The sequence below is a fragment of the Haliotis asinina genome, chromosome 10, assembly GCF_037392515.1.
Source record: "Haliotis asinina isolate JCU_RB_2024 chromosome 10, JCU_Hal_asi_v2, whole genome shotgun sequence".
NCBI lineage: Eukaryota > Metazoa > Mollusca > Gastropoda > Lepetellida > Haliotidae > Haliotis > Haliotis asinina.
In genome coordinates, this window is record NC_090289.1 from 32,870,441 (window position 1) to 32,897,962 (window position 27,522).

The following is a 27,522-nucleotide window of genomic DNA, read 5'->3' on the forward strand; positions in this document are numbered from 1 at the left end:
AAATCTAAATATTTACTTTTGCTCTAAATACATGGTTTTTAATGTTTTGATGATTGCAAACGAATGAATGTAAGCTTATAGCTAAGCTTATACTCAATTCGCGTAATTTAAAGCGTTAGTAAAACACCACGGCTTCAACACTTATTTATGTTTGCCTTCTATATTTGTTATACTGTCATCTTTGTTATGTAAACCGATCCTTAATCTAACAGTCTAAAGGCTTGTTTAGCTCTCCTGTCAATGCGTCTTGTTCTTTAAACCTTAGTCCTAGAATTTAAATATCAATTCAACTTTTCTCATTAAAATTTCAGATGTTTTTGTTCTTTAAACCTCAGTCCTAGTGTCATCTATGAACCCATCCTGTTCTTTAAACCTCAGTCCTAGTGTCATCTATGAACCCATCATGTTCTTTAAACCTCAGTCCTAGTGTCATTTATGAACCCATCCTGTTCTTTAAACCTCAGTCCCAGTGTCATCTATGAACCCATCATGTTCTTTAAACCTCAGTCCCAGTGTCATCTATGAACCCATCATGTTCTTTAAACCTCAGTCCTAGTGTCATTTATGAACCCATCCTGTTCTTTAAACATCAGTCCCAGTGTCATCTATGAACCCATCATGTTCTTTAAACCTGCTAGTGTCCTCTATGAACCCATCATGTTCTTTAAACCTCCTAGTGTCATCTATGAACCCATCATGTTCTTTAAACCTCAGTCCCAGTTTCATCTATGAACCCATCATGTTCTTTAAACCTTAGTTCTTTTTCTTTAAACCTCAGCTCTAGTGTTGTGTATTGAAATCGTGCGTAACAATATGCCCGTTAATGTTTACAGCATTTGTTTGATATTTGTTTAAACGATTTAGTTTTTTTTGTTAAATATTAGTGACAATTCCCTTTCCACGATCATCAAACATCAAACAGTATGCTGAGTTTACATAAACCTGACTCGTTGTCCGGTTGGACCGATGCTTCTTATTCTTGCAATCTAAAATTCGTTTAACCTTTTCTCTTCTCCGAGGTGTTATTTATTGTGCACTCTTTGTGAAATACGAATCTTATCTAAATTTAGATCCTGCAACACGAGGGGAACCAACATCTAATTTCTCGTGGGAAAATCTGTTTTCTACTCTTGACCCTCATAGAAACAGACAGGTGAGTTTGATGTCTAAATACGGTAAGGATTCCAGTTCAGGTGCATATGTGGCATGAAACAATCCAATTGATGATCAAAATGAGACTACAAGAAAATGTCAAAATGATCCATTCACTTTGTATAATAATCATTGAACATGTTTATACTTACCCTTGTTTTGTTGGTACAATAATTGAACTTGTCAAAACAGAGAGTCAAGTTTGGCGTATAATGAGACATTCAACGTAGAATATATGTGTGGAGTTTACAAGGATGGGTAGCCAAGTGGTTAAAGCGTTCACATGCCGAAGATCCGGGTTCGATTCCCCACATGGACACAATGTTTGACGCCCATTTCTGATGTCCCGTCGCCGTGATATTGCTGGAATATTGCATAAAACGGCGTAAAACTATATTCAGTCACTACAAGCTTCATTCATTTATCAATTCTCTCTTTCTTCTTTTAGTTCGAAGTGCCGAGACCACAAATCAATTCATCTCCAAACAAAGCGTTCAGGGTGAGTTGTCTGTCTATTGTAGTATCGTTTATATAGTGCTTTAGAATGGTATGACATTGGGTCCACAATGAAATGTAAGCCTATTTGTGGAGCCCAGAACCACTGTGGAAGAATTTAATTTATCACAAGAGTTGTTGCGACATCTTACCCAAACCACACCAATACGAGCAATGCATCTTTTTCAGTCAGCTCAAATTTCTTAAATTAAACTGTTATTTGAGTCTATAATATGGAGTTGTGGCATTATAAGCCTGCAACGCAACGTAATAACTTAGTTTGTCGACGTTTCTAATGTGTTTGTCAAATCAAGTTTTCCTTTTGAGTCCCACCTCTCATTTTGACAATTCGTGAAGATCCAGGTTAGAACTGGTCTTCAGTAACCTATGCCTTTCGTAAGAGGCAACTAACGGGATCGGGTGGTCAGGTTCACACATAATCGAATTCCAGTTGCCTATATCAGTGCTCATGTTGTTGATCACTGGAATGTATGGTCCAGACACGATGATGTACAGATCGCCGCCATATAGCTGGAATATTACTGAGTGCGGCGTTATACAACAAACAAACAAACGAATTTGACTGCTTCTTCCAAGGTTACCTACTTTCCGTTAATTTAATTTAATTCCGTTGATTTAATACACATATTATCTAGTGGTTTAAGCGCTCGCTTGGGTACAATGTGTGAAGGCCATTCCTGGTGTCCGCCCTCGTGTTTTTGCTGGAATATTGCTAAACTCACAGCAGTGGAAAGTCATGTCAGTGAGATGAGAAAGACAACGATGGATTTGTGTTTTAGATTTGTGTTCACGATATTTATTCCAGTATACGGAATATAGATCAAAGCAATTATTATGCTTACTTAAGTTTTCACATATCACACACTTATTTATCACAGATGTCTTGTTTCAAGTTTTATAAACCATTAAAATGTATGTTGTTTATTTTCCAGGATTCCTTGGCATAAAGAACAAAAATGGATTAATATATTTATCTGGAAAGCAGAGTGTGCTTTTGACTATATCAGTGAAGGGCGAGCCTGCAATATTGTGCTCTGAGCACCTACCCAGGGATCTTGCTGGGAATATTTCCAAAGGATAACATTCCTGTGTTGTGTGTTCTTATTTTCTGGATTTTCTGAGTTCAAACATGGATACATTGTGAGAAAATGTGTGGAGATACCTTTGAACCTTGGATAATGGATACGATAACCATTCATTTGAGGGATTGTACATTAATCTGAAATGCATGTATTCTCTACTATGAAGGTGGTAAGGACTATTTTCGTTTATCTCTGTATATTGGGACAACGTAGTATTTCACCATATTGTATAGGGCATTGGATGTCTTTCCGGGCCACCCTTTTGTGAATCTTTGGGATATTTTTCTCTTTGGGTAGTTACAGTACATGTCAATGAAATAAGCTTGATAGCGATTGGTTCATTTGTCTTCGTTCACTGAATATGATCCATGTCAAAGCCAAAATGACATACATACCTCAAAAGGGAAAAGGTGTGGCCTCGGTACAGACTTTTAGCGTTAAAGACGCGTTATTTATTCTGTTTGAAAAGATAAAGAAATATTGCATTGTTTGGTATAAAAATAGACACAGATTGTTTAGCGTTAGAGACGTTGTTATTATAATATTATTATTTGATGAAACATGTCATTACCAACTATTGGGAAGAAATATAAACACAGGGGTTTGAGCGTTTAAGACGCATTATCTACATTTATTTTGTAAAGGCACATGGGATAGTACACTTCTTTGTTACGGATATAATCTGTGCTTTCACAATCATGTTATTTTAGCGTTTCTAGACGCGCAAAAATTATCTTCACTGCCAGTCATCTTGCTGTTTGGTTGGGACAACTGTGTAATGCAAGTTTGCAGCTGACATTTTCTTTATTCGAATTCACTGTTTGGGAAGATAAATAACAATGGTTTTGTATAAACATTAAACCCTGGGAATGTATTCATATTTTGTTCATATTATGTAGAAATATTCCAGCAGCACCCATGTGGTATAGAATATCATGTTCCTTTACAAATATTTCATTGTGTCTAAAAACATATTAAAAGTGTTCCTGAAAGAACGCAACAGAACATCTTCAAAACTCATTTTAGTTGTTGTTTTTGTTAAAATGTTTAACTCTGTTACAACATCAGAAGGTATAGTTACTTGTTTGTCTTCCTGATAATCGTATGATAAACTTGAAAAAAGTAGTGTGTGTTTGAAACTGTGAATTAATATTTATTTTTGACCAATAAAAGTACAATAAGAATTATGTGTACAGTCATTTTTCTTATAGAAGGGTTGACTTTTAAAGAATGTCTTACATTTGGATGTCAGTTGGAATATTTAAATTAGAAATGTATGTATTTTTCATCTTTTCTGATGAGCACTTTTTAACAGCCAATAAAGGAATGTGAAACTACTAACACCTTTCGAAGCGAATCTTTACATGTGCTTCTCAGAAGATTTCGTGATAAATATATTCCGTACGTTACAATGCAAGCACAAGGACTTTTGATCAAGTTAGAGAAGTATGACATGTTTTCGAAATATAACAAACCAGAATTTGCAAGCTGAGCAAAAAAATGCAACTTTAGAAATAATACAGACTGACGTCTTTGAGCGGCATTTTAGAAGTTGGGAAGTACAATATAGAACACATGTTATGGATAGCAACTTACCATTACAACACATAACTTGCTTAGCTTGACAATAGGCATTCAGTCATGGGCGTGGTCAAGGGTGTGGTTATGGTGCATGGCTGTAGCGGGTTTGGTATCAGAGGGAAGTCTGATTTTGGGCGCTATTAACTGAAGAGCAGTTTTAGAGAATAGAAGCTTACATAACTACATAACTCTGTTGTTTCACGTTAGGGGTCGATCATTCGATATCCAGGGGACATGGAGGTTTACTTGTTTTTTTTTCTACAATTGATTTAAAAACATCAATCTCCGAGATCTAATCTATCAAAACGGCGTAAAATAGGAAATTTTGCAACAAAATATACTGAACAGCGAAAGAAAGTTTCGAAAAAATGAAATGTCATAAACGTAAGCGTCCATGTTGATTTACTTCTGTTTAAAAACTTGACAAAGACCAGAGTTGCGTTTTTTTGCGGTTCAGTATACCATGGGTGAGTGAAAATCATTGATGGCACCGGGTGTCACTTCCCGCTCTATCGCTAACATCGACCACTGCCACTTTTTGTATTAATGTCCTTGTGTCTGTTTCATTGTTGAACAAACAAATACCAATAATGTTTCAGATGAAACATTTTCCCTCTGTGAGGAGATATTGTTTATTACATCCCCGACGTCCCGAAAGTATCAAATGATCGCCCCTTTTTTCGTCTTACTATAATACATAAAAATCGCAAAACCACTAAAAAACACCGTGTGTTTTCATTTTAAGAACATTTAAAAAATTGATTTCCAAATTATTCTAACTTTCAATTGAGAGGTTTCGACCCTGTTTGCATTTTGGTTTGATTCGCTCTGGAATGATATCACGTTTTGACGTCATATATTTTAAAATTGATTAATTGCTATTAAAAATGTCCGAAATAAAACATTGTTACACACGAAGACACTGTTATCCTTTTGTTCATGAACAAGTTCATAAATATTTGGGGGTTTGTCTCGCCTATATACATTTTGTAGTTGTACAAAGGCAAAGTGGTATCTATTGCACCCAGTCTGGATTTGGTGGTTGTTACATGAAAACGGTTCATCCAAACCGTCATGGTAACATTGCCATTCTCAGGTGTGTATGTGTGTGTGTGTGTGTGTGTGTGTGTGTGTGTGTGTGTGTGTGTGTGTGTGTGTGTGTGTGTGTGTGTGTGTGTGTGTCTTGTGAGATGAGGTAGACATTGTGCAACCCGACACATGCTGCAGTTTCTTTGATGACTGGGTACGTTGAAGAAATATAGCTAAATATGTATGAAACGTTTTGTGAGAGTAAACATATAACGCATAGATTAATGTAGTATGTGGAGAATGAAAGTTGCCAAATGACCGAATTAACCCTAACCGTTTTACAGAGGATAGAGTCGGGAAGATACATGTAGGCCGGGTCATTTTCTAACCAAGAATTAGTATTGTTTATAGTTTCAGTGTCCAATATAAGAAATGTTATATTATTATAAATCTTACATCCGTACATAGGAGACGCCAGCAAAATCAGGTTAGAAATATGTCTATGTAAGATGCACACTAAATAGGTCGAATGTTTTGCACAGATTATATACATTCTTGAGACAGTAATTTCCTTATTTCTTTTAAGAGATATATACTGCAGGAATCAGCAAATGTAAATTAATGCAGAAATTAAGCCCATGCTCCAAAACTGACGTCAAAATAAAGTTCTTTTCTCGAATTGGGCATAATAAGGTAACTGGGCAAGATGTTTAACTGATTTGTACTGACTTCTTATTTGTCTTTGCACTGATGGTTACCATGGAACCATCAAAAGCCATGTCAACATAATAGGAAATCCTTAAAGCGCTATGTCTTACCATATATTTGCATTGAACATACAGTGTGCAAATGATGAAAGTCTTCCGCACTATTCACCAATGTCGTGCACGAACTTAACCATTGTGTATGTGACACATTGGCATTGTATGAGCTTTTTAAACTGATGCAAGAAAGATGCAAGACACTGATTGTTTGTATTATATTTTATTGCAAATATTGTTTCCACTATACGGTTGTGTTCACCCATTTCAATACAATACAAATATGAGCAACAAATAACATAAAATCACTGGTTTTTCTGTAAAAAGAACCAACACGTTTTGATAAACTAAGATGACAGTTTCCCGAAAGCCAAAGAAACTGGTATCAGTGGTACTATTACTGGCTTTACTTTCTCGCTACATATTAATCGTCAGTGTTATATTTGGCTTTTTGTGTCCTAGTACCTAAGATATTACATGGCCCTATTCACGAGTTCATACATGTAACAATACACAATTGAAACCACCCTACATCAGTATGGATACCATAGCAGGTATATGAAACAAATATATGCAAAGCTGAAAAGCCCAAAGAGGAATAACCATAGTCATTAATAAATATGTCGTCCCTCTTGTAACTTGAAAAGTCCTGTCTTGGGTCCTGTCAAGAAATCCACAAACACTGTCTCATTACAGACTCTATTTACGATAGGCTCTTCATGACATACATTTTCTGATAATATGGACGTGTATTTTCATGACTTCAAACATCGTTTGTACATGAAATGAACAAGCAGACAAGGAATCACTTTATAAACAAACATGTGTAAAAATACAATGAAAGTGCGACAAGAAGGGGCGTTTGTGTTGGTATGCAAACGATTGATATTTAAAGACATTTCGGAGTAGGCTATTACTTTAATTAGGTTTGGAAAGTTTGATCCAAAACAAGACGACCTGGTAAACCTCACTTGATATATGTACTATATACAGTCTAATTATGAGAAGCATCGTTCGGGATTCAAATATTAAGTTAAAGAAAAACAGATAATCATATTCAAATTGTTTTTATTTCCATTCTAAAATAAATTTTCAATTAATAACATACCATGATCGATCCATCATTTATAAACTAAACTGTGAGTTAACAATGACAACTACGTTCAAATATTGGCTGCCCGAAATGCAGAACGTTTAAATTACTCTTGAATATTTTCAACATAAACCAATCTAGTGCCACTCCGTTGTAGCTCACCACCTTCCGAAGTATCAGGAACAACATTCCCTTAAATAAAACGACATCGTCGATAGTCAAATTGTCTAGCATGCATACTGAAAAGCAAATAATCTCAAAATACAGAAAGAAATGAGAACGAGAAATACGCAGTCCTGCCCCGTCTGTCTGACCATTTCATAACGTTCAGAATCTATACGGAGCAAAATGGGAATTTTGCGAGACGTTATGAGAAAGGGAAGTACACGGCCAAAACATAATATATATAACGGAATGTGTTTCTCACAGAGAACTAAAAAAACAACGAGTTTCATCGCACGTTGTAATGGTATGTTTAATATGGCTGTCATGAGGGTTATATCCAAAATCAGAATCTAACAGCCAGAAAAAAATTGAGGTTTACCATTGCCTGGTAAAAGCATTATCGGTTTTAATGTAATTATTTTCAATCGTTTCTGTTGTGAGCATGATCACATGAGCATGACATGCATTTAAAGACAATTTTATAACAGAGTCGAGTTGAAAGGTCAAATTAAGCTTCACGAAAACCAGAACAAAGGTGTTCACAAACACCGTTAACGAAGACGAAATAAAAGTCGATTTTTGAAAAAAAAAACAGTAGAAAATAAAACGAAGTTTTAAATTTTGAACTTTGAGTACAACAACATATCCAGTCTGGTTTCATGGCTTTCAATATCGTGCATTTGAACTGACTAAAGACATACAAAGATACCAAAAATGATATCACATTTCGAAACAACATCTACAAACCAATACAAACAATCGCATTTTAGTCCTACAGCGACTATCGATATCACAATTAAATTGTCAGGATTATTCTAAACCAATCCTCAATACAGTTACACATGTACTGACACGTATGTATGATTACGAAATGGTTATATGGCGACGTTCTTCGAAAAAGTAAGGAACACGTTTTAGTTATTAGTTGCATAGTGTTAATGGTGAGATATTCTTTCATACTATGGAATGTATAAAATCTACAAATGGTTATTTGGTCACAAGCGACAGTGAAATTCGTACATGAGTTGAGGCTGAAAAAAACTGAGAAAAGTTACTCTCGAGGGTATGATACATTGCAACTTCAAGAAAAATATATGACGTCATCGACAAAGAACTATTACTCTCAGTTATCGTCTTACACAAATTCCAGTAGACATAAACGTGAAATAAGTTGTGAAAGTTACATGAACATATGAAAATCAGTTGAAAATCATTATCAAGTAAGTGACTTTCGTTTTACGACACCGCTTTCAGCAACATTCCAGCAATATCTGTGGTGAAACCAGAAATGTGCTTGACACCTTGTAGCCATGAAGATAATCGAACCCCTATCAAATGAAGGTCAAAGAGAACAATTTATATTTTTTTTATGTTGCAAAAAGAACAGTTTGAATTTTGTGATGATTAATCAATTAAACAATGGACAATATCAACCTGGCGTTACAGCCGATTATAAACAGAACCCTGTAGTGTGCAAACTTATCCCAATAACAAAGCTATTGATAAAAATAGAAGTTGACTGTAAGAAGAACAGGATAAAATATTTAAATGTATACGTTCCTGAGAGATAATGTCGTGAAATCCAAGCTTAATATTCCATGAAGGTTAAGTGCCATACAAAAATAAGAATAATGATTCGGGATGTTGATGTAATAAAAACTGCTCTCCCAACACACCATAAAAATATCCCAATAAAGTATGGTCCCTAACTTGCTTGATCTGTACACGGAGATCAGTATCCCAATAGAATAGTCCCACACCTTTCGCCTTGATGAGTAGAGAATAGTACTTAATAGTCCTATTTCCAAGATTATATAAACCATATCAAGGTTCAATCCCATGGATACAAACATATAATAGGGCATGTTGTAAATATTGTGTTTACTGATTTTAACGTCAGTGGTCGGATTTTAAACTGAGCTCAAATTCGATTTCTAAACATGTGAATGTAACCTTAAAGATTATTTTCAACACCTAAATTTATTTTCCTGAAGCAACCAAACACCAGGTTGGCAGGACAAACATTTCTGTAAACCATGCGTGGTATTTGTATGTTACCGTGTGTGGATCAACGACGAAAGTCAGTCATTATTTCTTCACACACAGCCAGATGGGTAGCTGTTGGTATCTATTTCCAAGAAACAGTTCGAGGAGCTAGACCTGATCGACAGAGGAACATACTGTCAGCTTTACCCTTGGATGAAATGAGTCTGTGCTCGATAGGAGATATTGCAGGTTACCCCTTCATCGGATCACACAATGACATCAAAAGAATAAATTGTCTAAAATGTTACCATCTTCAAGCGTTGGAATCCTGAAAACAAAAAAGGATTCACTTCAATACTGGAACTATATACTATATATATGTCATGTGCTTAGAATTGGTCAATTAAAAATGGGACCAGAAAGGAACTGATCACCATGCCGTGTGTGAAATGTCATAAACTTGTGCTGGAAAAGGTTTTTCTTTCCAAAAGTAAGGTGTTTAAGATATCAATGAGCAATTGTATTGAATGCATGTGCTTAGACATTTGCTAAGACAAGTAAATTTAATATCTTGTATGTAATATCGCTAACTTAGGGCAGATATGACAAAATCAGCTGTGATCAGCTGAGAAGCAGAGGTCTTTTGCTCCTCTATTGTGTAAAACTTAAAAATGACTATTTCACAGCTGGAACAAAAAAGTGGTGAGAGTTTACCCGAAACGGTATTTTCGGTGTAGTGTTGACTTGAGGTCTTGGCATTTCGAACTGGAAACAAAACATTAATGATTCATCATAAACAAATATAGCGAATTATTATTATTATCCGTTATGATAGGAATGGTTTGGCCAAATATTAGATAATCATCTGTTAATAATGTAACCATGATATGTGAATATATTTTTATGTTTTAGTGTGCACATTAAATTACATGAAGAACACATCTTAAAGCGTTGCTGTTCCAGCTATTTTTAGTAACTATAAAAGGTACAATAACACAACTTATATATACTTGTATAAAGACATGTGCCCACCTGTCCATTGTTTCGAGGTTCAAGAAGAGAGAATAGATTTTCCCACGAAAAATTCGACGTCGGTTCTTTTGCTATTGGTTCTGTATGTATATCACCTGCAATAAGTCGAAAAATGTTTGCCATTTACTGTATTACGTCTATGTGAAAAAACAATGGTATGAAGTGAATTCATGTGACATAATTCTCACGACATATGTTCGATCTAGAATGAGTCCTTTTCTCATTGTTTTTCTCGATTGCTCCAACTAAGAACAAGAATGGAAGGTTTTGTAAAAAGACATTTATGCACTTCCACGTTTTTCGTAGAACTGCACAATTATTTTATATCCGATTTCTTACAATTATGGAAATTATTTCTGGTTTTTGGGATAATGCATCAAGGTTATCAAGGAAGAAAGAAAAGATGACCCAAAACGCTAAAGGATCGACAGTACATGAACAAACATGGACATCGGTTATCGAGGAAAGGGGTCTGTGAGGAAAGAAAGATGATCGGAACCTTTAAAGGATCGACTGGACACAAGCAAACAGGAACATAGGTTATCAAGGAAAAGAGTCTGTGAGAATAGATGGTCCGATCGACAGGATATGACCAAATCATGAACATAGGTTATCTAGGAAAGGGCTCTGTGGGAAAGGATCGACATGACATAACTGACTCACGTCTTGGTGTTGCGGTAAGACCTTGAAAACGCTCGTTAAACCAAGGTGTAGTCCCGTGCAGCTTAAGCCGTCTGGATGTCCTGCCCGAGCTGTTACTGCCTTGTGAGCTTGCCTCAGAAAGTGTGTGTGGAGAATACATCATGTAGCGAGAAGCACCAAAGTTACCCTTGGTCGGCAGGTTACCTGAGAATGCGCTTTGGAAGGGGTCACTGAAATGAAATGGTGACGTTAGTGTCAATGGTGGCGTTATTGTTTGTTTGACGTTTAACACCCAATTCAGCAATATTTCATACATATTTTTGACGGTCTGTAAATAATCGAGTAGGGACCAGGCAACAACAAAAAAACAAACAAAAAATAACAACAACCCAAAAACACCCCCCCTCCCCCTCCCCCCCAAAAAAAAACAACAAAAAAACCCCCAAAAAACAAAAAAAAACAACCCCCCCCAAACTATCGCTAACACAGGTCAGGTCCTTCTGATCTGACTACGGCTACACACAATATCTATAGTACACTAACCGATCATCCGATGATTGTCTGGACGATGTCTTTCGTCTCCTCTTACAGCAGATGTACACGATGAGGATGATAAGGAGGATGAGGATGATTAATAGGGGAATGGTCAAACCCACTAGAAGAGCTGTCCTGTCAGCTGCAATATGTAAGGAAGCATTCATCATTTCAACCACTAGGCTACAAACATTCTTACAACTGCGATATGATACTTCTGTAACATTCTGTAACATACAAAGGAAATGGGTTTCACATGTTATAATCGGCCGCAGGACGTTGGGATCAGGAGCAAACGCTTTGACCACTTGGCTTCCCCATCGCCCGCTTTTTATATGAACACATCATAATTATATGTGCATTAAAATATTACATACATATTACATATTATGATGTACATATACTCACAGCCAGGGACAATTCTGGAACAAAAGAATGATATCATAAAAATTCCAACAAATTGCAAACATTTGTAGAACAGGATTTAGTAGGTCAGTTACATGTAATATTGGTTTTGACGATATGATAGCTGTTGCTTTAGCTTGTTACGGAATAGTAACGCTTACAAAATAACAGTAAATGAATGGGTTGTGTTTAAGACCTCTTTAAACAAATTTCATCATCACGTGTCAAAATCTATGATCATTCAAACCTACGACAACAGGATTCTTGTGTACCAAAGGGCGATAACTTTGCATATATAAGTATGATTATGATTATTTGTATAAAGCTGCAATGGGATTCAGTCACTGACATTTGCTCAATACAGCCCAGAGGCAGCCTATTTTGCACCATTCATTAAAAACAGGAACTAAGACCAACAGCAATGAGAAACGTGTACTCACATATCAGAGGGTATACCGTTGGTGATGGTGCAGCCGGTATCCATGGAGCGGTTTTTCAGCAAGTTGTACACGTGGCATACAGAGTGGTTAGCTTCGACTGAAACACATTCACGTTTCCTTCTTGGTGGTTTCAGAGGATCACAGAGAATCTAAACTTTGAGCGACGCTATTGTTGTTAATGTGTACGGAATTTCAGGCTGAGACACCATCATTAGGGAGTGAAAGATTCGAATGTAGCGAACACAACCTTGCTGAAAGAACATGTTCACGGTGAGTGTACGTATGCGTGTGCGTGTGCGTGTGCGTGTGCGTGTGCGTGTTTCTGTGTGAAAGGATATCCAACCAGATACAAACTCTTTTGAGTAAAATAAAGTTAAAACCAACAGTAAAACGTAAATGAATTGATCACTGAAAACCCAGGTGTTATGACACCAGGTGTTCAACACGTTTACTGGATAAACAGACAGACAATACTCACTGGTGATGTTATCGTACACGACTTTGCTGACTGGGGTCGCTGTTCCATCTACAGAGATGTTTCCAACCTCTGCCAGTTTCTCCAAGAATGCTGCCAGCACCCCGAGTTGGTTGTTCGTCTTCGAACTGTCGACTCTGAGTGTTGCAGGAACTATAAGAGTGCCCTTTCTGAAGATGGTAATGATATTGGTGTCATAGTCTATAGTTTTTGAGAGAGAGATCACCAAAAGAAAGGCTGCGCGGTATAACCGATATACCAGTATATCGCAATACGCCTCTTAAACCGTAAGTATTCCTAAAATTTTTATCCGACCCATATATTGAGTAATACAAAATATCAAGTTTTGTGATAATCTCTCTGGTTTGATAAAAAAAATCACCACAGACTTTAATTCATACAGGAGTTTTCCATTGCGATTAACTGACAATACAACATACTTTCATTACTTGACATGAATTGCATGATAAAAACAAAATACAATCCCTCCAAATCAGTTTGAAATTAAAAAACTAGGCTCTGCTTGTACAATCAGTGTCACTCTCTGTCCAATGCCGAAGCTCCCAGTATATCGCAATACGTATCAGAATACGGGTACCGGAGTATACATTGTACTGCAATGCAATCTGTTTGCCAGTACACAGTCTTAGCCGTGCGAGCAGGTATTGCTATAGTATGCAGGACGATACTCGGACGATCATTGCTACGGCGCATGTATTTTATGAACCGTGACAAATACGATATCAACCTTATGTCACCGAGGTTAGTGGAACGATATTCAAGGCACTGGAAATGTGACCGTTTTGGCAAGCTACTCAAATCGTTCTCCGACCAAGGCGTTAAGTGGAAGATATATTGCTTCAATTAAATACGCATTTTTAATATATTTAATATATAGTGGAACATTTAATTCAACTTACCTTAACGTTCCAACGCTAGACGTCACGTGCGCTGTGCTGGAGACAGTTTTTAGGACAGTGTCAATCTGAAAGATATATTTTCGAACTGATACGCCGATCATGAAGTACTGGATCCACAACTGATCCAGATGTTTGACTTTTAACATGTGACGCAGATCAGAGTTTGATAACGTTTCTAACTGAACAATTTTGTCATCAAGCACAACGAAATCGTCACCTACGAATAACGTCATGAAAGGAATTAATAACACGGTATTTTCATTGGAATCTGAGCTTCATTCATGTATCTCGACATCAGAGGCCAAACCGTCATATCAATACTAATTTGAGGATATACAGTCACGTCGATATTAATTAAATGATACTCCATCATATCGATATAAACTAGAGGACAAACCGTCCTATGATATTAATTAGAGGATACACCGTCATGTCGATATGAATTAGAGGACAATACGTCATACTGATATTACCCAGAGGATATATCGCCATGTCGATATTAATTTGAGGATGTACAGTTTCGATATTAGACGACATGGAGTTATCTTGATATTATAAGACCTATGGTTACCTCGATATTAGAAGACACACAATTATATCGATATTGGAGGATATACTGTTATCTCGATATAGGAGATCATATCGTTGACTCGAGATCAGAAAACGTAGGGGTATCGTGTTAGAGGACACTCGCGTATCTCGATGCACAGGCAAACTGTAGCGCAAAATAGATTGCGCAGCATAGAGAGTATGACAAGTCTTCTGATATGTTCTCGTTTCTCGCGCATGTAAGAAGACTGGCAATTTTCTCTATGTTGCGCAACCCACTTGCGCTACACTTTGCCTGTGCTTGATGTTTGCGAAAATACAGTGCTCGCACAGTAACATCAGTTCATCTTATTTGAAAAAACAAACGATCCAAAATATATCAACGTATACAGGCTGTTCAGCTTGACCTGATCAAGTGAATACTAATGCATTGCGTGACCGTGTCACAACTGGCTGGGTCTGTTATTGTGGACGGGTGCGACTTTGTCAGGTGATTGTCAACATGCCCGAACAGCGGAGATTAGGTCGACGTTTGACATCTGTGTGTCGAGAAATCGTCGGCAATGTATTAACTTTCTTATAACAATTAGCTAGAGATGGTTTAATGTTTCGGGCTTTCAGGCAGCGAGCTCCCCTATTTGATGAAGTTAACTCGACCAGCCATTTGACCTCCCGGGTCATGCATATGGAGAGTAGCTCAGGTCAGGCTGAACAACCTGTATTTTCATGTATCCCGATTTGAGACAAACGGGGTCAGAAAAAGAACACTTTATGTGGATGTACAACTTCAATATTGCCATATATGCGACGTCTGGGTGTGTGTGCTAACACCGTGATGAAACAGTTACTATTGATCTTTTATATTTTAAATGTTGTAACGGAACTAGCATCTACACCGAAACGTCGCATCAACTACAATATAGAGGTTCCGTATCCATAACACCGTTGTTCTGAATCACTAGTTTCTAAATGTAACCGGGTTCAGCGTTTACAGAAACACCTACTCCAACAACAAGATCGTTCTGCAGCTTGGTGTAGTCAGGGAGGCCAGGAGAATCTACGATGCTGTCATATCGAGATGTGTTTAGTGTGATCTCAGTGATGAATTCAACCGTACCTGAAATAAATAAGTTCCCAGATAAACAAACATTAAAAGGTACCAAACACAACAGTCCAAATTTGATTATATAGTGTATATGTACGACTTATCAAATATTTAAATTATGTCAAAAACATTCAAAGAATATTCTTCTCAAAGGAACCGTTCGCGCCAGAATTCTTTTGGATTCTCAGGTGCTGAGTGGAGAAACGGTGCTTTAAATTAGGGCTATGGAAAAGATGTAGATGTTTTACACGATTTGATCTGTCATCAAAGAATGTATCGTCAAAAAAAGTATTTCCCAATGGACCAGTAAGATCCGGGTTAGAACTGGTCTTCAGCAAACCCATTCTGGCAGTAAGAGGTTCGGTCGTCAGACTCTCTGACTTAGCTAGCACATGTTATCATCCTAGTTTGCTTAGATCGATGCTCATGTTGTTGACCACTGGATTGTATGGTCCAGACGTTGTTATGTACTGACCGCCGCCATATAGCTGGAACATTGCTGAGAGGCACGTCAAAAACAAACTGTATAATGACACCGACCTGTGCATGGGGCGCTAGCGCTCGGCCTTCCAAACCCAGTCAAACAGTCACAAACATAGCTGCCATTGGTATTACGGCACTCCTCATTAGCGCCGGTACAGGGAGCTGCTGAACACTCGTTGACATCAGTCTCACAGTTGGTGCCGGTCCAATAAGAAGTACACGTGCACAATCCATTGACCGGGTTACATGATGATGTGTGACCAAACTCACACGTGCACGTCTTTGCACAGTTCTTTCCATACGTTGGCGACGTGCATGCTGAAAACAGATCAACGTATTGCAATCAACTGATCAGTCTGTCATTGGCGTTTATTTGTATACTTGTTTGTTTAGCAATTTTACGGCAGGTTTGTAAACATATAGCGACAGCTGTAAATAACCGCATTTGGACCAGAAAATCAAGTGATTGACATCACGATAATCACACTACGCAACTGGCAGCCTACCATCCGCTTCCATTAGCGCCTCTTACCAATATTCCAGCACAATATCATGGCGGGAGACAACAGAAATGTTAGGGATCGAACATGGGTCTACTACGTGACGCTCTAACCTATAGACTACATCCCACCCCAACCCCCACCCCGTTTACATGAGCATGAGTTGCTGAATACTTCAGATACGTTCACTGATCCTTCTCCGTTACACGTAATCCGCACCCATAAGTTTCCACTAACTGTGTGTTCTAAAACTTTGTGGTGTATAAATGGTAAAATCGGCGAGGTTGCAACACCAACGTTCCTTCAGCACATCATCGAAATTTTGTAATAAGATGAACTGCAGCATATTGAGAACACTGATAGAACGATCAAGCATTGATTAATTGTTATCTCTGTAATTTTTAGACAAACTGTGAAATATTTTCAAAGTGAACATTCAATATGAAGCGCTACACTTACGAACACACTGACTGGCTGTTGACTTCTTAAACCCTGCTTCACAGTCGCAAACATAGCTGCCGTCGGTGTCTCGGCACTCCTCATTAGCGCCGGTACACACAGATGGTGTGGCTGAACACTCGTTGACGTTGGTTTCACAGTTGGTGCCGTTCCAGCCAGAGTTGCACGTGCATGAACCATTGACCGAGTTACATGACGCTGTGTTTGCATACACACAAGCACATGGGTTGGCACAATTAATGCCATAGGTTCTACCAGTGCATCCTGAAATTAAATTAGCACATTGATTACAACGTTTAAGTCTATTGGAACTGCTTTCTTGACTATAGTCCTCAACACAGTATACATTTAGTATGGAGCATAAATGACGTGATGAAATGCATTATCACGGTGTTCTTCTTATCTTCTACTTACGTGTACAGGAATCGGCAACTCGAACAAAACCCGACAAACAGGTGCAAGAATAGGACCCGTTCCTCTCTTTGCACACGCCGTTGGTGCCGCAGATGTTGGGAGTGTCGGTACATTCTGGTATGTCCTCCGTGCACGTTGTTCCCCTCCATCCACTCCTACATGTACAGCTGCCGTCAGTTGCGTTGCAGCTGATGGTGTTGGAGGTGTCACACATGCAGGTCTGTGCACAGTTGGCGCCAAACATGCCGTCAGGGCACGCTAGGGAAGAATTCAACAGTTAATCCGCGTGTGTCGTGGTTGATCATGGATACTATAATTATTGTGCGATATTCATCATTTTCACTTTTTAAACAAATGGCTCACTGGTATTGTATGGTATTGTATTTGGCAGTTATTGTATCTGAAACGATGGCTACAATGGCATCCTTGTGGGCTATTGAAACACATGCTGTATACAGTCCTGTTCGTATGTTAACATGTGTATTGGGTTGAAACAAAGTTAAATGGTTGGAACATGTCACTCTTGTAGGTAGCCATCAGACCGGGAACATGCACACATCCTAACATAGCTTCACAAGTTGTCTTGTCAGAAGCCAACTGGCAGCCATTAAACCAGGAACATGCTTACAACCTTGTGTAACTTCTGTCAGAAGCCAACAGGAAGCCGCCAGAGGAGGAACATGCTCTCATAACTTACATACCTTCACAAGTACTCCTGTCAGAAGCCAACTGGAAGCTTTCAGAGCAGAAACATGCATTCACCCATTTACATACCTTCACAGGTACTCCTGTCAGAAGCCAACTGGAAGCTGTCAGAGCAGGAACATGCATTCACCCATTTACATACCTTCACAGGTACTCCTGTCAGAAGCCAACTGGAAGCCTTCAGAGCACGAACAGGTGTACGTCCCAGAGGGTGTGTTTGTACAGTTCTGCGAACACGTTGTAATCACGGCACACTCGTCTATGTCTGTTAAATAAACATGTATGGTCATGATGTTATGGGTGTTTTTCAGACAGTTACAAAATTCCTTATATTCTGGTTTTTTTGGTCGCAAGGGGGAGGCTTCCAGCTACATCAAGCCATCAGATAGTCGAGCAAGGTAAATAAGAGACTGACATTATTAAGAACGTTTCTTTTTGGTCTGATTCGATTACATTTCTGAGTATGACAACCGGCCACCACTCAGTAATACATCTGAGATGATGTTTACCATAGCAATTAGAATTATGGGAGTTACACAACAAGCTCTTTTGTCCCGTAATAATGAATATCTCACATGTAGAGATATACTTTACAGATATATTTCCTTTTACGTTCTTTTACCATGATACCTCACGACCCATGAGAAACAGAATAACAATATTGATCCCCAAAGCATATGCAACACTAACACTAGATGCGTTAGATTGCATCATTACATACATTGTACACATACTATCATAGGAATTACACACATACCATCACAGGTTTTGTTGTCGACGTTCAGCTGGTACCCAGTGTTGTAGAAACATACATCGACTCCCCCTTGTACACGACAACCACCATTTGTATGTACACATACTTTCATAGGAATTACACACATACCATCACAGGTTTTGTTGTCGGCGTTCAGCTGGTACCCAGTGTTGCAGAAACATACATCGACTCCCCCTTGTACACGACAACCACCATTTGTATGTACACATACTATCATAGGAATTACACACATACCATCACAGGTTTTGTTGTCGGCGTTCAGCTGGTACCCAGTGTTGTAGAAACATACATCGACTCCCCCTTGTACACGACAACCACCATTTGTATGTACACATACTTTCATAGGAATTACACACATACCATCACAGGTTTTGTTGTCGGCGTTCAGCTGGTACCCAGTGTTGCAGAAACATACATCGACTCCCCCTTGTACACGACAACCACCATTTGTATGTACACATACTTTCATAGGAATTACACACATACCATCACAGGTTTTGTTGTCGGCGTTCAGCTGGTAGCCAGCGTTGCAGAAACATACATCGACTCCACCTTGTACACGACAACCACCATTTGGAGAGCAGTCCGTTCTGTTACAGGTCGTTGCTCCAGGCTTCACTGGAAATGACGTAAACTATGTTCAAAAAGATCTAGTGGCCAGTGGAATATTTTCGTGTTTAATGAGTTTTCCAATAACAATCAACTTCTATATACTTCATTTACTTATCACCATGTGTTTGAGACTCAATAAACCATAAGCTTTCATATGACACGTTTCATGTATGTCGGTTAAAGTTTACCGTGCGACAATATAATACGTAACATTGGGCAAAATAATATTTCATTGATATACTTACGTGTACAATTTAATCTGTTTGTTGTGAGCTCATATCCTTCGTAGCATTCACATGCAAATGCGCCAAGGGTGTTCCTACACTTCTGAGGACAACCACTGATTCCAAGGGCGCATTCGTCTATATCTTTAGAGACACAAAACAACAGTTTTAAATGTTGACATTCTATGCTAAAACCCACAACGAACGCAGAAATATAGTTGTCCAGGTTGAAGGAAACGTGTTACATCGACACGCGCCTATTTGATCCTTTGATCATCTGCTTAATAAAATGTAAATATGTAAAATACTCAAATATGTATAATATGTATATATGTAACAACGACATGTACCTTTGCAGGTGCCCTTGTCCTCCAGCAAGAATCCTTTGTTGCAGCTGCATTGGTAACTTCCAACTGTGTTATTACAATTGTGATCGCACACCGTGACTGTCGTACTCATGCACTCGTCGATATCTGAAACAATGTGTGAACAATATGACATTAATTTCAAGAGGACGTTCGTTGCAGTCAATGAGGGTTCGAATTCAGGTGAGCGTTCTGGATAAGTATTAGTCGTATTTTCCCTATGTTTTATGGCTGACACTTGGAAGGTTTTTTTGCAGCTTTGGTGCATAAAAGACGATCTCCAATGCATTTTGACTAATTTCTATTGTACCCTCCGCTCCCGTGTTGTTTCAGGTTAACAGCTGACACGTCATTGCGTTTGTTTTTGAGGCGAGGAGGTAGTCAAGATTCAATCATTTTTAGTTAACATCTCGTATTATCAGTATTTGATAGTGGATCATAAATTTAGTTTTATTTCAGATCCAATCACATCAGATATAATCAGATATATCTGCAGCATCTGAATTGAATATTGTCAATTTTCTGTAAAAAAAACGTCGACTAAAATCAAGATGTCTAAAAATCTGTAGTTTGATAAGAAGTTCATTTTCAACTTTCACCTTTATGTTGAGAAATAATGAAGCAGCTTCAGGTAAATGCCCAGTCTACGATAATGTCAGTCATTTACACATCGTTACTACATCGTTAGGCAAAAACACAAATTCAATGCTTTATGGTAGACGCAGATTCGTTTCGAGACACGAAACATTTTCGGTTCATGATATATATTCTAAATGTTATTCCAGGATAGGATATTGCTCTGGACACCAGGGTATATATTAGCTTTTGCTAAAGGCTGGGAAACTACTTCATTATTTTTTGGAACAAATGATGCTAGGGATGGGGTAGGTCTAAATTTTCTACATGGCTAACCCACCCCCATTACTCCTACTCTCCCGAGATACCCGTTATGTTAATTCCTGACTTCAAATTTGCTAGAAATGGCAATATATTCTTTAGCTCGGAGGCTAAAATTTCGAGTTTTTCAGTATCTTAACTATGCATGTATTGTATCAAATAGAAGTAAATATAAATTATGTCTAAATCTTCAAAGACAATACAACCTTTTTATACATTAAAGAATAACATATTACATTGTTTAATCAAATTAGTCACATAACCGCCAGGGGTACAGGTTGAAGGGTGTATCTTGGTCCAAGTCATTACCCATCCGTCCCCGGCATCCGGGTGTGTCCGTCCCAGCCCTACATTATATTATTTTGAACAAATAATCAGTTGGCTATTTCGTCAACAGTTCAAGAGTCTCATTCAGTACAAATCATCAAGGACTGGTGACAACTCACCGTCACACCTGCCATTCACAGCTTGGAATCCAGTATGGCAATCGCAGTAGTAGGACCCTGGGGAATTAACGCAGTCCGAATTGGCCTGGCAAACTGCAGAAGAGCATTCATTTATATCGCTCTGGCATTTTCCCCCAGTGAAGCCGCTCTTGCACCTACAGCCCGTGGTCTTGTTACAGGTCTGAGTTCCCAGGGGCGCACATCCACACTCGTTAACACAATTGATACCCCAGTGGTTGTCATCGCATTCTGAAACATACATTCATCTTAGGCTGAAATTTCAATTGTCAAATTTATCCAATAATAAACCATGGAGGTTCTTATCTGACGGTGGTATCTATGTCATATTTCCAAGCAACAGGAGATTATTTACGAATTTTGAAATCATAATACGTACGACTGAACGTCTTTCTAGTGTTCATAATCCCAACACCAATAATTCATATCTTAAGCCGCTTTTAGCAATATTTCAGCAATATCATGGCGGGGGATACCAGAAATGGGCTTCACACATTGTATGTGGGGAATCGAACCAGGGTCACTGCGTGAAGGGCGAACTCTTTGACCACAAGGCACGCATCAGCCCCCATGATATCTTATTAAGACCAATACCCAACAACGTCCTCAAAATACGCACTGATTTCATTTGACAGAGGTTTCGATTGTTTAAGTGGGCAGCTTCAAACACTAACAATACCTCAAAATGCGTAAACACAATATATTTATCGCCAAATTTGGAATAATTTGGGAGTATCTCACCCCCTTCTTGGCGGACGTTTCACATTTCATGCATATAAACTCACCAACACAAGTGCGGCCATCATTGTCCAGCATGGAACCTGTTGCACAGGAACAGGTGAAGCCTCCAAACGTATTGTTGCAGATCCCCGTACATTTGTTTAAAGTTTCCGAGTTACATTCGTCAATATCTGGCACCAAGGAAATAAATACTCACTGGTAACCTGAACACCAAAGCATGAACGTTCATCTACTAGGAAGATTTGACCCAGTTCGGGTGTATGTAAGGACATTTCCTCGTGAGGGTTGTTAGTTTCGTGAAGATCACCTCTAAGGTGAACATCGTCCGATTTGATGGTACCTATGAGTTTACATTTGCATCAATGAAGAATAATTTATGTTCTCCCATGATCGATTGCGGGTCAGTTCAGTATTCAGCATAGTATATACATTCCGATTATGAATGTAAACAAAATGTAAATAACGATCACATTAAATGAACTAGTGTACACCCTCATCGCCGTGATCACATTATGACGTGTCCCACTGAAGGAAGTAATTTCGCTTCATACAGAACACTCTACATATAGAGCACTAAATGATACCTGTGGAATACCATATTTTTGAAACAAGTGAATGGTTTGGTATCTAAAGAGCGAAACGGGTTACCAATGACGTCATTGTTGTTTGGAAAACACATGCAAATACCATTCACGAGTTTAATAAATATGGTATTACATGGGTCACAGTTTAGCATCTTATTTATTACTCACCCAACATTAGCGAAATAATATCGAGCAAAGTACTTCTTTCCTAAGAATTCAACGAGTTTGGTGAAACTCGAGCCAAGCAAGGTCTAAAATATTGCGACTGAGGTATTAGCATTGTGACGTCATAACTGTGGCCACACCTACAGCATCATGAGATGTTATTACGCAATCTGTAATAACATTGTGAAATTATTTAACAGTGGTATCGTCGACGGATGAGTAATAAATATTATATGCCCTCGTGATTCTCACCATCACATGTTGCCCCATCAACTCCCAGTGTATAGCCTCGGTTACATTTACACTCGACTTTGTCATTGACCACCTCACAGTAGTGGCTGCATTTCAGGCTGGTCAGTCCACTGCAGGGGTCAGGCTGCGCAGGGTCTGAAATGTTCAGGAAGACTCGTTAGTATGATAAGTACCAAGTATCTATAAGTCGTCTGTATCATATGTAACCAGTGTTCCCCAAAGACCGTCCATATAAAAAAAACTGTGCAGTGTTCATGGAGACTCAGGAATATCAGGTTGCCAGTGTTCATAAAGATTTATCTGTATCAGAAGTACATAATGTCCATGAAGTCTCGTCTATGTCAGAAGTACACAGTGTTCATGAAGACTCGTTATGTTGGAAGTATTCAACGTGCATGAGGACTCGTTCATGAAGCCTGTACAATAAGACTGCAATGTACATGAAGTCTCGTTTGTATGAAAAGTCTCATGTCTCATGATGACAAGTCAATACAATAGGGTACAACGGTCATGATAACGAATCAATACAATAGGTGCACCATGGTCATGATGACAAGTCAATGCAATAGGTGCACCATGGTCATGATGACAAGTCAATACAATAGGTGCACCATGGTCATGATGACAAGTCAATGCAATAGGTGTACAATGGTCATGATGACAAGTCAATGCAATAGGTGTACAATGGTCATGATGACAAGTCAATGCAATAGGTGTACAATGGTCATGATGACAAGTCAATGCAATAGGTGCACCATGGTCATGATGACAAGTCAATACAATAGGTGTACAATGGTCATGATGACAAGTCAATGCAATAGGTCACCATGGTCATGATGACAAGTCAATACAATAGGTGTACCATGGTCATGATGAACAATGGTTTGAGATGAAAGCAAAGAAAAACAATATGCAAGTGATATGTCTTGATGAAATTACCTTTAGAACACGTTTTTCTGTCGTCGTTGAGGGTAAAACCGGTGTTGCAGTAGCAGTTGTAGCTCCCCACCATATTCCTACATTCGTGTTCACACATGGCCTGGCCGTTTTCGCACTCGTTGATATCTACATATTGTCACACACATAATATACCAATACTGCATTTATACAAGTGATTGATGAATGCACTAATAAATATTTATTACAAATGTGATAGGTAAATCAAATCAATCAACGAAAATATTTAATAAGAAACTAAAATATAGACTTCTAAATATATCTGGTTCTGCAAAGAATAGGTCACTTATTTGGGGCCTGTTCGAGTCCTGGGTCTTCTACTTAAGTTTCAGACCCGAAACGATCTTCAATAACAGGTGTTCGACGTGAGGGACGGTTTACAGAATCGGGTGGTCAGACTTAGGTTGCGCGCCATGGCATCCCAAACGGTTGAAGCTCATGATATCAGTCATTGGATTCCTGAACCAGATTCGATTCATTCTAGACTTCAGTCTCAAATATTACTGAGTGGTGTTAAAGAGCAAATAACTGAGCAGATCACTGGTTAATCTGGATGAGAGATAATTGGTACCCTCGAAGACCAAAGTTAAAACTTGTCATCAGCAACCCATGCTTGTCGTTAGAGACGACCAAGCTTGCTGACTGTGTTGACACATGTCATCGTATCCCAGTTGTGTATATCGATGCTTGTGCGGTTGATGGTCGTTAATAACCGGGTGTCATTTGTCATGCCATTCCGTAGATTAGGACTCACCAACACACTGGCCATTAATCCTCCGGTAGCCAAGGTCGCAGTTACAGGCGTAGGAGCCAATGACGTTCCCACACTTGGTGTTGTTGGGGCAGGACACATTGGTAGAGATGCACTCGTTCACATCTGGAGCAGAGCAGATTGGAAATCAGTAAACACCAACATGGGACAGGGTAGAAATGAAACAATGGTTGTGCAGGGTACCGGTCATTTAGCAGAGGCTGCTGTGCATTTAATAGCTCATTTATAATGCAGGGTTGTGCAGTGGACTGACAATTTATTACAGACGGTTGTACAAGGGATCGCTCATGTATCATACAGCGGTGGACAGGGGACCGGTCATATATCATACAAGGTGTGCAGGGGATCAGACGTTCATCACAGGTACTTGTGCATACGTATATATGTTTTTACCTATGCAGTCTGTTCCATTGCTTTCATATCCCGTGGGGCAGCCGCAGGTGTAGGAACCATTAGTGTTTGTACATATTTGTTTCTCGCCACAGATCGTCGGTGTTGTCGTGCACTCGTCGATGTCATCAGCGCATGCTGGCCCAGTCCAACCAGATGCACAGATACAGCCACGTGCAGCGTCACAGCTCAACGCCCGACCTTGACATTCACATGTCGACTGACACTCTATGCCCCACTGCGGGAACCCACATACTGAAATGTACATTTTATATGTTGGGATGAACATCAACTCATGTGAAAGAAAACCCGTGAAGATCAAGGGTAGAACAGGCCTTCAGCAACCCATGCTTGCCATAAAAGACGACTATGCTTGCCATAAGAGGCGACTAACGGGATGGGGTGGTCAGGCTCGCTGACTTGGTTCGGTTCCCAATTGCGCAGGTCAGTGATCATGTTGTTGATCACTGGATTGTCTGTTCCAGAATCGATTATTTACAGACCGCCGCCATATAGCTGGAATATTGCTGAGTGCGGCGTAGAAAGAAAGCATCCCCAAAACATGGACAGTGCCTTGGACGTTGAACGTATCATGGACAGAACCAAACGTGATGTATACTTGATACTCACTGGAGGAGGTGGAGTAGCATAGTAGGTAAAGCGTTCGCTCGTCAGGTCGTTTACGCGGGTTCGATTTCCCACATGGGACATTGTGTGAAGCCCATTTCTGGTTTCCCCAGCTGTGAAATTGCTGGAACAATTGCTAAAGGCGGCGTAAAACCTAACTCATTCACTCACTGATACTCACTGAGACATGTCTGTTTGTCCTGTGACAGCTGGAAGCCCGTAAAACAGGAACACACGTAGCTACCGTCGATGTTGTTGCACACCTGGGAGCACAGGTTGTTTCCACATTCGTCGATATCTAGGATAAACCGTATTACACGCATCAGTGAGAAAATACGTTCCGATTCAATCCTCTATTTTCACTATGACATATGGTCACGTGGTTTTTGAGTACACAATTGTCTTCCATTAGCATGTGTTTATGACAAGTGCAGGATACGCTTTAGTTACCTATTCGTTGATACCTATTCATCAGTACATGCTCAATAAAAGGTCGAAATCGTACAATGGACCATTGTTTTTTCAAAAATATGGAAATAACAAATCTGTTAAACTAATCTTTTCGTGCTTGATTGGCATTTTAGAAGATGCTATTTGATGAACATGACGAATCTTCTGGATTTCTTCTTCTTTCATACTTTGATACAAAATCGTTGTATCAACGAATAAATGAAAATGAAATCCAGAAAAGTCTGTTCATTAATAACATACCGACAGCAAAAGAAACTCAACTCTGTTTTTGTAAAGTTCTTAAATTGAAAACATAAACATGAAAGCTTACTTTAATGAGATTTCATATTTTCAAATCTTGTGTTTCTTTTGCTGTTCAGTATATTTGCTGAACAAAACCAGGTAGCAAAAGCAATTCACTCCAAGTAACGTTTCTTTAAGATTACAAATGAATAGAATTATGTAAACGATGTCCCACGGTCGTTTCTTGAAATAAATAATTACCGGTGCAGTTTCTCCCATTTGGATCGAGCATGTAACCCTGCCTGCATTTACAGATACCGTTTTCGCAGAAATGTTCGCATCCCTGGTTCGAACACCCAACGCTAGCTGCAACAAACACACACTCATCTCATGAACATTATTTAAAATAATACCTCCAGAGTTCACTGACACTGAACAAAATGCCATGAGAAATAAAATTTAAAATACTGACGAAGCTTGCGTGGATGAATCAGTGGTTCTGGTTACAGAGTGTGTGAGTGAGTGAGAGAGTTTAGTTTTACGCCGCACTGACCAATATTCCAGTTATATGGCTGCGGTCTGTAAATCAACGACGCTGGACAAGACAATTCAGCGAACCTCAGCGAACAGAGAGGAAGTCACACATCAGTAGACGTTAAGCAACGTCGGTACTGGAGATGACTTGGAAGGGTGGCTGTTTTCTTTGCAGTTTGACTTTTGTGAGTTGATAGGACTTCAGTCCCGGCCCACGGCGGAGCACATGTGATACATCTGGTCTCACCTTTGCCAGGTGTGTTTGCTCAAAATTGCCTCTGATCGCCCAAAAGAAAATGGGTACCCAGTGGGATAAGCCATGTGACTATTAGCCTCCTCGTGTTGCAACTTGGGTTATCTGGGATAATAATAATGAGACTGTGCACTTTGGGCATCCTTTGCGCGTTTTGAGCAAAATAACCCGTGAAGGTCCCGGGGTAGA

At 39.0% G+C, this 27,522-nt stretch overlaps 2 protein-coding genes across 2 annotated transcripts in view; one reads left to right on the plus strand and one right to left on the minus strand.

Moving 5' to 3' along the window:
• LOC137299191 (uncharacterized) overlaps positions 1–3,934 on the plus strand; it is a 38,033-nt gene extending 34,099 nt beyond the window's left edge. Inside the window, exons 48-50 of the mRNA XM_067831764.1 lie at positions 1,071–1,153; positions 1,601–1,651; positions 2,601–3,934. Coding sequence (XP_067687865.1) covers positions 1,071–1,153; positions 1,601–1,651; positions 2,601–2,615 — 149 coding nt within the window. The 3' untranslated portion in view covers positions 2,616–3,934. The remainder of the gene's footprint in view (positions 1–1,070; positions 1,154–1,600; positions 1,652–2,600) is intronic.
• Positions 3,935–6,333: 2,399 nt separating this feature from the next.
• LOC137299193 (uncharacterized) overlaps positions 6,334–27,522 on the minus strand; it is a 47,369-nt gene continuing 26,180 nt past the window's right edge. The window contains 25 exon segments of the mRNA XM_067831766.1: positions 6,334–9,693; positions 10,080–10,130; positions 10,398–10,492; positions 11,061–11,269; positions 11,583–11,715; positions 11,982–11,995; positions 12,419–12,515; positions 12,897–13,063; positions 13,814–13,878; positions 15,367–15,479; positions 16,008–16,268; positions 16,910–17,173; positions 17,324–17,581; positions 18,171–18,293; positions 19,290–19,421; positions 19,661–19,783; positions 19,990–20,112; positions 21,348–21,596; positions 22,151–22,276; positions 23,108–23,242; positions 24,047–24,172; positions 24,819–24,941; positions 25,230–25,481; positions 26,035–26,151; positions 26,808–26,912. Of these exon segments, the coding sequence (XP_067687867.1) occupies positions 9,679–9,693; positions 10,080–10,130; positions 10,398–10,492; positions 11,061–11,269; positions 11,583–11,715; positions 11,982–11,995; positions 12,419–12,515; positions 12,897–13,063; positions 13,814–13,878; positions 15,367–15,479; positions 16,008–16,268; positions 16,910–17,173; positions 17,324–17,581; positions 18,171–18,293; positions 19,290–19,421; positions 19,661–19,783; positions 19,990–20,112; positions 21,348–21,596; positions 22,151–22,276; positions 23,108–23,242; positions 24,047–24,172; positions 24,819–24,941; positions 25,230–25,481; positions 26,035–26,151; positions 26,808–26,912 (3,476 nt within the window). The 3' untranslated portion in view covers positions 6,334–9,678.